The sequence below is a fragment of the Bos indicus genome, chromosome 3 (assembly GCF_029378745.1).
Source record: "Bos indicus isolate NIAB-ARS_2022 breed Sahiwal x Tharparkar chromosome 3, NIAB-ARS_B.indTharparkar_mat_pri_1.0, whole genome shotgun sequence".
In the NCBI taxonomy this organism is placed as follows: domain Eukaryota; kingdom Metazoa; phylum Chordata; class Mammalia; order Artiodactyla; family Bovidae; genus Bos; species Bos indicus.
This window is the reverse complement of record NC_091762.1, coordinates 16,939,192-16,950,074: the sequence shown is the minus strand read 5'-3', so window position 1 is coordinate 16,950,074 and position 10,883 is coordinate 16,939,192. Positions and strand designations below refer to the sequence as shown.

Genomic DNA, 10,883 nt, shown 5'->3' with positions numbered 1-10,883 from the left:
GATGAGAATTTAGTATCTCAGTCCTACTCATGACTCAACATGAGAGTCGTGGCCCCTCTCTCCTGGAATTGCAGTGAGAACTAAATGGGATGCAGTGTGTGCCAGAAGTTGAATGTGAGTTGAGTTTGGGCTATGAGGGCCCAGAGGTAAGGACATGTGACCTTGGCCCTTCAAGGAGGAGGGAAGAAGTTGCTGACCCATTGCTGACAGCACCTGCAGGGTCCCAGAGTCCTCCTTTCTTCCTCTGCCCTTGGGGTTTCTCATGAGATTCCCCCTTGCTGCTCCCTTGCCTTATGGCCCCTGGCAAAGATCACCAAAACAAGAGGAGGTTCCAAGGAGTGGAAAGGCTTTAATAAACACGACAAAGGGACTGGGTGAGGGGGAGGAAAACTCCAGATCAAGCCTTTTTCCCATTTCAGTGGCTGAAGAGGAGGGAGGGGGCTCGACCCTGTTTCCAGACCCTGTTCCCAGACGCAGAGGCAGCTGGAGGACAATCCCTGGAAATCTCCTCTACCCAGCAGAGGGGCTGAAGGGAGAGCGAGAGAGAAGTCCTTGCTGGTGCTGCCAGGAACCCGGGAGACCTGAAGCAGCAAGCTGACCTCTGAGGTCAGGAGAGGCCTGGAATCAGCCAGGAACATCGGAAGTCAGAAGGGTAGATGGACTGAACAGGTAGGGAAACTCTTGGGTCCCCATACAGCATTGTCACAGAGGGGCCCCAGGGTCCTCTGGCTCCAGGGACTGAGACCCACAGGGAGGCACCCCCAGACTGAGACACTCACAAAGGGGCCCTGACGTTTCCCCTTACCCTGTTCCGCTATGGTCCTAGGAGGGTCTAGGGGGAGAAGAGAGGACGGGCCTGGGTGGGCAGAGGAGGCTGAGGAGGGAGCCTAGGAAGGGCGTGGCGGAGGGACGGCGGGAGGGCCTCTAGCTGCTGCTCTGCTGCTCCTGCTGACGAATAAGGTTGGCGATAGGGCTAGTGATGCCGCCTATCAAGGTCCAGTACTCATCAAAGCTGATGCGCCCATCGTGGTTGGCATCCAGGTTCTGGATGAGCTTGTCAGCAGCCTTCCGGTTCCCCGTGTCCTGGGGGAGAATCAAGGATTAGCAGTGCTGATGTGGCAGCTCTACAGCGGCCCCAGGCAGGACCCCAGGCCTGGGCTGCTGCTGCCTTCGGAAAATGGGAACAGAGCCCTCACTGGCTCAGGCCTGGGCACGCTGAAGACAGAGGCCTGCGTGGAGTTGAGACCCTGGTTGGGGGGGGGGGGGGGGGCAGGACTCTGAAAGGACAGAGAAAGCGGTCGGGAAGGACACTCAGAGGGGACAGGGCTTTGGGGGCTGAGGAGGGCCAGGCCCCTGGGTCGGGGGAAGCTCACCGTCAGCATATGGTTGAGCTCTTTCTGAAGCATCTTCCGGAAGCTGCTCTTGCTGATCTTGTTCTTAACCAGGCTGTGCTTGGAGACGTATTTGTAGAAGTTTTCCACCAGGACGACCACCGCCTTCTCTAGCTCCGTGTAGGAGTCCGCCATCTCACTGCCTCACGCCTCACAGGGCCTGGGCGCCAGGATGAGGGGAAGAGAGGACAGCTCACAGACCACATCTCTGCCTAGGTCTCCCAGCCCCTGTCCTCCCGCTGGTCCCACCCCCTGGGCTCCTGCCCCCCCATGCTAGCCGGCCAGACCCCGGACCTCGGGAGGAGGGAGAGAAAGGAGAACCCAAGGACCCAGGCTGAACGTGGAGGTGGGCCTGGAATGAGAACTATGTGTCTCCTCTCATCCAGGTGATCTCCAGCTCAACCGCCTCAGCAGGTTTTCCAGGCCCTTCCCCAGCCCCAGGCACTGGGCTTGTCAGAGCCCCAGAGAGAAGAGAGGATCCGTGGGAAGACAGAGAGTGCCAGCACCCATCCCTCTGCCCTCTCCATACCCAGCCTACCCAGGGTCCCTGCCCCGGGAACAAGTATCAGCTAGAAACTCATAGGATGGGCCACGGGGGCTGGGGAGGGACAGGAGCCATGTCCCCCACCCCCCCGGGTGGCCTGAGACCTGGCCCCAGGCCACAAAGCAGGAGGCAGACTTAGGATCTCCCTAATCCTTCGGCTGGGCTCCAGGACGGTACATTCAGGGTCTCAGGCCATGGCTGTCCTTCTCTGGTTAAACAATATCCTGATACACCAGGCCCCCACCCACCCCCGGCTAGCCTAACCTCCCTCATACCCACCTCGAAATATACAGCAGGATCCAAGGACCGCCCCCCCACCCCATTACCTAAGGAGGAGCCAGGCCTGGTCCTGCCCCAGCTGGAGACAGCTGGAGATGGAGCCTCCGAAGCCAGCCAGAGGCTACAACACGTCACCCCCTCGCCCCAGGACAAAAGGCACTCACATTCCAAGCGGATACAGCCAACAGAATAACAGGATATGAGGGGAGCAGGCGGATCTACTCTGTGAGTCACCACCCATGCCCGGAGCCCCCCCAAGTGAACCCTGGCAAATGAGCCTTCCCTCCCACCCCCAAGCCCAAGGATGAGTTGCAGCCACCTTGCCCGTTGGTCCTGGCTCTGGACGATGGACACCGTTATCAGGGCATCCCGTGGTTCGCTTTGGAAGGGAGGTCCGCTTCCCTGGCCCACCACAGCTCCCACCCCTGCCACCTGCTCTCTAATCCCCTCTTGGCCCTCCATCCCTCTTCCTGGGCCCTTTACCCTGCCCTCTCCACCTAGCTGAAGCCTGCCCAAACCCCACCTCCTGGGGGAGGTTGCCCTGGCCCTTGCCGTCAGTACCCCCCTCCCCTGACTCCCACAGATTCTCAGCCGCTGTCGGCTGGGCCCACTAGCTAGTATGGCTGCAATCTCTTCTAAGATCTTCTCTCCTCAGACACCAGACATTCCTTGACGCAAGGATGGTGTTTCTTACATGCAGCCACTGCGTTTCCTGAACCAAACAATAGGACACGGAGACTTTGGGACCACTTTTTAAAACCCAAGATATACAACCATCTCTGCATCTCCCCTGGCCCACATGACCTGGTCAATGCCTTGCTCAAGGTAGAGGTTCTATAAATATTTCACCTCCTTCCAGCCCTGACACTAGGCAGCCAAGGTCCCTGATAAGATGTCTCTTCTATGAAACTTCTTCTAAAGGAAGGGTGAGTTCAGAAGGACAAAGCCAGGATGCAGGAAGGAAGGAGAGTTGAGAGGGAGAGAGGTCAGGCTGAGGCGACTCTAACCAGGTATTCTCCCCTTCTCTCTGCAGCCTCGTCCATCTGACCATCTGGCCTGTGGCCAGAAAGATGAAATATGGAACCAGAAATATAGGAAACCCTACTCTTTTTCCAGTGAAAGTGAAAAATGAAAGTGTTAGTCGCTCAGTTGTGTGCAACTCTTTGCAACTCCCGAGGACTGTATATAGCCCGCCAGGTTCTTCTGTCCAGGGAATTCTCCAGGTAAGAATACTGGAGTGGGTTGACATTCCCTTCTCCAGGGGATCTATCTACCTGACCCAGGTCTCCCGCACTGCAGGCGGATTCTTTTCTATCTGAGCCACCAGGGAAGACATCTTTCTTTATTGTGTGTAATTGTGTGGTTCAATGTTCACACCTTTGTGAGACTTTCATACAAACGCTCTAACATTCACAAATGAAGACAAAAGTGTTTCAGCCGGTGAACCGTCTGCCTTCCTGCCCCCGGATGCGGAATGGGCCACGCCTCTGACCAGTATTCCTGAGAATTCCTGAAGCTGCATTCATGTCAGCAAGAATTTTATCAACTACTCCCAACTAACCTTGGGAGTGGGAGAAAGTTCAGAGAACCCTTGACTTTACCCATCCCAGACCTTGTTCCCCAAATGAGGAATCCTGAGGGAAATAAGAATAGGAAAGGGAGGGACTCCCCTGGTGGTAGGATGGATGAGAATCCGCCCACCAATGACATGGGTTTGTTCACTGTTCTAAGAAGATTCCACCTGTAACAGAACAACTAAGCCCAGGGAACACAACTACCAAGCCTGCGTGCTCTAATGCCTGAGCCGCAATTACTGAAGCTCTCGTGCCTACAGCCTGTGCTCCATAGCAAGAGCAGCCCCCACAGTGAAACCTGAACAGCGCAACTAGAGAGTAGTTTGCAGTCACCCCAACTAGAGAAAGCCCATGCACATGGACAAAGACCCAGTGCAACCATAAGTAAATAAATAAACGATTAAAATAAAAAAGGAGAGCAAATGGGAAGAAATGGGTTTGGGGGCAATGTGCCACTGTCCCTCTCCCTGCTGGTCACCCACTTCCCTCCCACCACCTGCCTTCTTGGAACCCAGTCCTGCCCTTCCTTTTTACCATGTCTCATGGCACCCCACTCCAGTACTCTTGCCTGGAAAATCCCATGGGTGGAGGAGCCTGGTAGGCTGCAGTCTATGGGGTCGCAAAGAGTCAGTCAGACACGACTGAGTGACTAAATCAAACTGAAGTGATGACACCAAAAAAAAGTAACAAAAAGCAAAAAAAAAAAGAAAGAAACCAAGTAACAAATAGACAAATGACACCATATTAGACATATAGTTTGACTGCAAGCTCATACTGAGGCAGGTCACTTTTAGAAGGTTGAGGATCTGTAAACGGAGAAGGCAATGGCACCCCACTCCAGTACTCTTGCCTGGAAAATCCCATGGATGGAGGAGCCTGGTGGGCTGCAGTCCATGGGGTCGCAAAGAGTCAGACACAACTGAGCGACTTCACTTTCACTTTTCACTTTCATGCATTGGAGAAGGAAATGGCAACCCACTCCAGTGTTCTTGCCTGGAGAATCCCAGGGGCGGGGGAGCCTGGTGGGCTGCCATCTATGGGGTTGCACAGAGTCGGACACGACTGAAGCGACTTAGCAGTAGCAGCAGCAGCCTCTATCTGGCAAGACATAGGTGAGCTCCCAGGAGACATCTCAGCACCTCCTGTCAAGCGCACAGTCACCCAGCGAGGTAGGCTTCAGATCCCAGGTTCCCAAAATCCCCCACCCCACCTTCTAGTCAACTGGACAACTCCGGAGTTAAAAAAATGCTCTTCTTTTTTCTGAAGGAAAGATATCAGAGGCTAATAGTCAGGTGTCATCACCTCCCTCCCCTGGGGGCCAGGAGACAGGCCCTCACTACACCCATGCCAAGGCCACCTGCCCCTCCTGCCTACCAGGCCACAGGGTCCCCAGACAAGGGGCTGGGGGGAAGGGAGGTGGTGGGCCTTCCCCTCAGCCCCTCCCTGGGAAGGGCGGGGCAGGAGGTAACTAGTGCACTGACTTTCCTCTAAGCAGATCCTGTCCTGAGAGTGATGGGGGAGCTGGACTGTATACTACAGCCTTCAGAAAAAGCAGAAATAGAAGGACTCATCCTGCAGAGGACCCTCTCAGCTGGGGCCCCGACCCGCCGGCAAAGTTCTCATTGTCTTCACCTTGGCTGATTCATCATTGAGCAACTGAGAGGCCCCCACCCCCACCCCGCCCACCTCAGCCCAGCTTGCTGACTTCTCCAAAAGCTCAAATTGCCCTGACACCACCTTCCTGGGTCTCAGTCACTCCAGCCCCACCCTGTCACCCCCAGGCACTGGGCCCCACCCCTCCAAGGGCCTCTTCTTCACCCCCTCATCTGTTTAACTCCCCAGTCCCCTTCCACATGGAGCCCACACCCTCTAAAACTCACCTTTTCTTCCCCACTCCACACATACTTCTTGAGTCTTAAATTGTTCCCAAGTTTTGGGATATGTCCCTGGACTCCTATCCCTCCTAGTCATCTCTCCTGTAGAGCCTAGTCCACCCTCAAGCTTAAATTTGGCATTCTCTGCATCCCTTCCATTGACCTCACTCCTGTATCCACCATTCATTTGCTTACTCATTCATTCATTGACTCATTCATTCACTCATTCGTTTCTTTCTTAATTCACTCATTTGCCCCAGCTGTCTGCAAAGCACAGGAAGGCAAAATCTACCACCAGGCTGGTAATGCTTTGCTCTATATGCAAGGCTGTTCCAAACTACTTCTCCAGCCTCTACAACTCCACTGTCTGTCCCCCCTCCTCTAGCTCTTTTCCCAGTCCCAGAATATCTCAAACAGGTGTCCCTGCCGCACCCCTCCTCACCCTCACAGAACTCACAGCATCTAATACACAAATATACATAATCAAGGAATTCTGCCATTTCTGAACCTCTCTGCTTGGGTGACCCATCTACCTTCCAAACACTTCTGCTTTCAGAGTGTGTAGCTGGAGGCAGAAACCTGTTTATCTGAATTTTTTTTCCAGACAAGTTACGCTGGAGGAGCTTGCTATGGACACACACATACTGCTGCACTTGGCCTCACCAACACCCAGCCGGCGCCTCTCTAGCCGAAGGGGAAAGTGGGAGCCCTGCTCCCCAGCACTCCGGGGCTCCATCTCCCAGCATCCCTGCCCCCACCGCCACCCTCCTGGGCAGGGCAGGGCAGGGGAATGCTCCATAGGGCCGGTGGCTCCACCGAGCAAAGCAAGTCAAGCCAGAACCTGCCTGGGTCCTGAGGTAGAGGAGAAGCTGCCCAGTTTCCCAGCCCCTCTCCTAGAACTCGGGCTCCAGGGGGCCTCACCCAGGTTTCTCCTGGTCTCAGACCACTGGGACCTGCTGGAGTCAGAGCTACAGAGAGGCCACCCAGGAGCTGCCTCCCCTCCTCAGGCTGCTCTCAGACCCCCTCGGCCCTTGCTGGCTCCTCCTGGACTTTATCACCTGTTCCAGGACACAGGCCTCAAAGCCCAGCGAGGCCTGTGTCCAGGGTCTGGCTATTCCCCAACCCCCACCAACACACATCTGCCCTGAACTGTGAGTGAAAATCGGAGCAAAGCTCAACACTTTACCCGGTGGCCCAACCCAGGGAGACGATCCCAGGCAGCTGCTGGGCTGGGGAAGGGGGTCTCACCACTGCAACCACTCCTCTGAAGCCCTCTCCAGCCCCCGACCCCACTAGAAAGCTCCATTCCCAAACTGGCTTTGGGGGAAAGTTAACAATTAATGAAACCTTCCTGCTCAGTCCCTGCAGGGCCCCTCTCCTCAGGCCCCCTTCACCGCCCCTTGTCCCGGCCTCCCAAGCCTGCGGGGGCCCCTCCGGCAGCCCCAGACCTCCCAGGATGGGCCTGAGGTGCTCACCTGCCTTCTCGGTCCACTTCCTCTCCTGCAGGGCTCTGGGGCCTGGGCTCTGGCACTGCCAAGCAGCTCCCCACGCTCAGCCCAGCCAGGACTCCTCCCCGCTGCACTCCCAGATTCTGTCCCACTCCCTCCCGGCCCTGCCCGGCGGAGCTGGCTCGGTGGGGAGGTAGTCACTGAACTCCCTCTCAACTGGGCCCTGGGGTTGGGCCCTTGTTAAAGGGATACACACCTTTTTTAACACCCTTCCGCCCCCACCCCAGAGGGAGTGGTAGAGGTGTCGCTCCCCCAACCCCACCCTCCTCGTCCCCCAGGCTCCAAGCAGAATTTACAACTTCGACAAAGGAAGGGAAGGACAGTCACCTGCCCTACTCACCTGGGGTCACTGGGAGCCCAGTTTCAGCGGCCCCTGACAGACAAGTTCAGTTAGCATTCCAGGCCAGCCTGGCTGGCCACAGCAAATATGACTGTTTGGGATTTCAAGAGTAATGCCCATTTCTGTCAGCTCCAGTCAGAAGGATCCAGAGTGTGGCTCCTGTCTTCCCCATTCAGTGCATGCATCCCTAAGACCTCATGTGCAACAGAGAATTCTTCTGAAAACGACCCCTCCATCCCTTTCTCTGAAATACCATAGGAAACTGGTCAGGGATGTCCCAGAGGCAAAAGCTGACTCCAGGAGGGCCCCATCCCCCCTTCCAGTGACTTCAGCTCCCTGGGCTCTCACTCCGCGTCAGCCTCTCTGTTGAGTAGTCACATCACATGTCCGATCCCATTTTTACAGATGAGGAAATTGATACTCTGAGATGATGCCCCCAAGTTCCAAAGATAGTAAGCGGCAGAGCTGAGATTCAACCCCAGGTCGGTCAGCCCGTTTCGCAGCCTCACGGCTCCCTCGCTGCTAGTCATGCAGGCCCCAGCACACCTGGGTTCATGTCCTTCTCCCCACGTGTGCATACATGCCCCGCTCTCCTGCCAGAAGGCCAGGCCACTGGCAAAGTACAGCTTGATCCTCAGAAAGGACCAGGTCTCCCACCTTTTAGGCCTGGTGCCCTCCTCAACCCAAATTCACGGGAGAGTGTGAGTCCCCCCAGTCACTTCCGCTGCCGACCACTGCACCTCCACATGAACCCTGCCACCCAATGACTCTGCTGTTCACCCGCACTCACCCCAACTCCTTCTTACCCATGGACCCTTGGGATGGGAGGTAGACCAATCAAGACAACATCTTTCATTTTTTTCCATTTTTTTTATTAATCAAATGATACAAAACAACCATCATCCTGTAAATGCCCAAGCGCCCAGCTGGTCCTCTCACTCCCAAGTCCCCGTCCTCAGCCTCTCCCCGAGCCTGCTCTTTCTCCCTTCCCCTTTCCTAAGCCAGGGAGACAGGGTCCTGAGAGGAGGCTGAAGCAGAGCTAGGGACAGGGAGGGAGAGCACTGGACAGTTTGGGTTGGGGAAGAGATTAGGAGGGGTAGTTTCATAGAGACCCTTCTTAGTACCAAATGTCCATCCCTATTGCCACACCCTCCAAATCATTTCCCACAGCTCAGCTCCTCTCTGCCCTTCCCCACTACTAAATGATGTGGCCCGTACACCACCCTCAACCCTCCAGCAGCCTTCCACATATGTCCCTGGCCCCAACGGCTCCCCGAGCCTCCCCTTGGTGGGGACCCCTGGACTCATAAGCTCCACAGGGATGAAGTGCACAGAGGCCCCAGAAGGGCCATTATGAACCTGAACCCTGCAGAGGCGAGCCAGATGGGGCTGGGGAATAGTGTGGGGGTGGTGGAGAGAGGTGTTTAAGGTCCCCTTTCCCCAGCATCCCACCCGACCCATCCAGAATTCCAGGGGAAGGTTTTCAGCTCCCCTGGACAGCATTCTCCAGCTTCACACTCTTGGCTGCTTCTCCAATCAGCTCCCAGAAGCTCCCGAACTCCAGTTTAGAGTCGTTACAGTTGCCCAAGTTGGCAATTTTCTCTTCCAGCCCACAGTTGCTCTGCAAGGAGGGAAGACACCACAGCTCAGACAGGCAGTACCTTTCAACCTTCCCACCACACCCTGCCCAGGGGCAGGAAGCAGGACCTGAGCCTGCCTGGCATTGACAGAGGAAGGGCTAGGGGTTGCCAGTGCCAGGGGCTGTGGCAGCGTGGGTGGGGTCTTGGAGCACTTGCTTGGGAAGTCAGGGTACTGCCTGGGGCGGGGTTCACTCTCTCAGTACCGGCATGAGGTGGGGCAGCTGCTGGGTGACCAGGTCCCGGAGCTCGGAGGGAGTCAGCGTCTCCTTCCCACCCTCCACCGAATACTGGTGGAAATTCTTGATCAGGGTCTCAATGGCCCTCTCCACATCACTGAGTTCCTGGGCATCCTAAGGACAAGAGACATCACCCATGTTAAGGAGGCCTCACCCACCCTATGACAGCCTGCTTCCCCAGGAGCCTGACAGAGCCAACAGAATAAGACAGCTGACAGGCCCATGGGCCCTCGCCCACCCCCAAAGCCCAGCATCCAGCACCCTTTGCCCCCACTGTCCTCTGCCCTCAGCCATGGGTTGGACAAGGCTTCCTCCCCGCCTCCCCCAGCCTCCAGGCAGGGCAGGTCCTAGCATGAGGCCCAAGCATCCTCATCAGGGGGGCCCATCTTCATCACCCTGTGTGGGCACCAGAGAGGAGGTTCAGGTCTCACAGGCAGGGTCTGGAGTGCAGAGCAAGGCCAAGGTGAGGGGACAGAAGTCAGTGGGGGACACAGACCCTCAGGGTGAAGGAGAGGAGCGGGAACAGGAAGGTCAGGAATGAATGGGCCCACCTCAGCGTTGGCTGACCGACACTGTCCCATGATGCTCGACACGCTTGGCCCTGTGGTGAGAGTTTTGTCGTCCTACAGCAGGCCCCAGAGGAGCTGATGGCTCATGATCTGCTCAGAGGAGAGGGGCAGCTGAGCTAAGGGGAGAACTCAGCATTTCTTGCTCAACTATCCCCTTTGGCTGCACCCCAGATATTCTGTGCCTCACCCAGGGGGTCAGAGCCAACACCACATAAGCCCTTCCCTGCCCAGGCTCCAGGAGCTAAGGTCACAGCCCCAGGCCTACTATCTAGAGGCCTCTCCTCAGCCCCCCACTGTTCTGTACACACACACACACACACACACACACACACGCACACACACACACCCCAGCCTCCAGGGCCTGGTCCCCCAGACCTTCCCCAGCCAGACTAAGCTAGGATAGGCTAAGCATGCCCTCTGAAGCTGGTTCAGTCCATTTGGGTGAAAAGCCCTGGGTCTCCTTACCCGCTGGCAGCCTCTGAGACAGGACTGAAGAAGCTAGCTCACCTGAGCTCAGCTCTTATACCTGGGCGGAGGGAGGGGAGGCAGGGGGCTGGGCCTCCCAGCTCTGGCTGGGCCACCCAGCTCTAGCTGCCGCCTGGACTGTGAGCCTGCAGTAGGGGCTCCACCTCCTAGGGCCCCACCTCCATTGGCTGCAGTTCCGGGAGCCCGCCCCGTCCTGGCCGAGAGGAGGGAATCGTGGAGAAGCTGGGTCTGGGATCCCCCTGGCCCCAGACCAGCAGGCAGAGTCCAGGGAAGAAAGGGGAGGAGAGGCTGCTGAGGGAGAGAGGGAAGACTTGGAAACACAGTGGCGCGAAGCCTGGGAGGAAAGGCCTGGAGGAAAAGTAAGACAGAGAAGCAGAGGGGCTCTGAGAGGCCCTGAGTCAACCACCAGGAAAGGAGAAGAGGCTGGTCAGGGCGGGTTTTG

General features: G+C 56.7%; 2 protein-coding genes and 1 long non-coding RNA gene across 7 annotated transcripts; 1 reads left to right on the top strand and 2 right to left on the bottom strand.

Moving 5' to 3' along the window:
- Window positions 1-329: 329 nt before the first annotated feature.
- On the bottom strand, window positions 330-7,784 carry S100A16 (S100 calcium binding protein A16). 4 transcript variants are annotated; one of them, XM_019955288.2, is made up of 3 exons: window positions 7,511-7,784; window positions 1,374-1,551; window positions 330-1,083 (listed from the first exon to the last, which is right to left on the bottom strand). In XM_019955288.2, exons 2-3 carry the CDS (start codon window positions 1,524-1,526, stop codon window positions 925-927), a joined length of 312 nt encoding a protein of 103 aa, XP_019810847.1. In that variant the 5' UTR covers window positions 1,527-1,551; window positions 7,511-7,784; the 3' UTR covers window positions 330-924. The 4 variants fall into 4 exon arrangements, with proteins under 4 accessions (XP_019810847.1, XP_019810837.1, XP_019810856.1 ...); XM_019955278.2 differs by lacking the exon at window positions 7,511-7,784 and adding an exon at window positions 7,138-7,339; XM_019955297.2 differs by lacking the exon at window positions 7,511-7,784 and adding an exon at window positions 2,262-2,388.
- LOC139182119 (uncharacterized) lies at window positions 2,365-6,151 on the top strand. Its single transcript, XR_011565684.1, has 3 exons — window positions 2,365-2,439; window positions 3,248-3,437; window positions 5,284-6,151. It is a non-coding gene; the product is annotated as an uncharacterized lncRNA (long non-coding RNA).
- A 576-nt stretch (window positions 7,785-8,360) lies between the features above and the next one.
- Window positions 8,361-10,577, bottom strand: S100A14 (S100 calcium binding protein A14). 2 transcript variants are annotated; one of them, XM_019955260.2, is made up of 4 exons: window positions 10,421-10,577; window positions 9,938-10,045; window positions 9,354-9,500; window positions 8,361-9,131 (listed from the first exon to the last, which is right to left on the bottom strand). In XM_019955260.2, the coding sequence occupies exons 2-4, from the start codon at window positions 9,965-9,967 to the stop codon at window positions 8,994-8,996; spliced, it is 315 nt and encodes a 104-aa protein (XP_019810819.1). In that variant the 5' UTR covers window positions 9,968-10,045; window positions 10,421-10,577; the 3' UTR covers window positions 8,361-8,993. The 2 variants fall into 2 exon arrangements, with proteins under 2 accessions (XP_019810819.1, XP_019810827.1); XM_019955268.2 differs by having other exon boundaries at window positions 10,463-10,574.
- Between the last annotated feature and the right edge of the window lie 306 nt (window positions 10,578-10,883).

What these genes read in the sequence shown, in the direction of transcription:
- S100A16 (XM_019955288.2), bottom strand. Translation starts at nt 1,526, where the DNA reads ATGGCGGACTCCTACACGGAGCTAGAGAAGGCGGTGGTCGTCCTGGTG. An exon ending in AGCTCAACCATATGCTGACG is followed by an intron (nt 1,084 to 1,373) that starts GTGAGCTTCCCC and finishes ATTCTCCCCCAG; the next exon opens with GACACGGGGAACCGGAAGGC.
- S100A14 (XM_019955260.2), bottom strand. Translation starts at nt 9,967, where the DNA reads ATGGGACAGTGTCGGTCAGCCAACGCTGAG. An exon ending in GTCGGTCAGCCAACGCTGAG is followed by an intron (nt 9,501 to 9,937) that starts GTGGGCCCATTC and finishes TCTTGTCCTTAG; the next exon opens with GATGCCCAGGAACTCAGTGA. An exon ending in AGCTGCCCCACCTCATGCCG is followed by an intron (nt 9,132 to 9,353) that starts GTACTGAGAGAG and finishes CCCTCCTTGCAG; the next exon opens with AGCAACTGTGGGCTGGAAGA.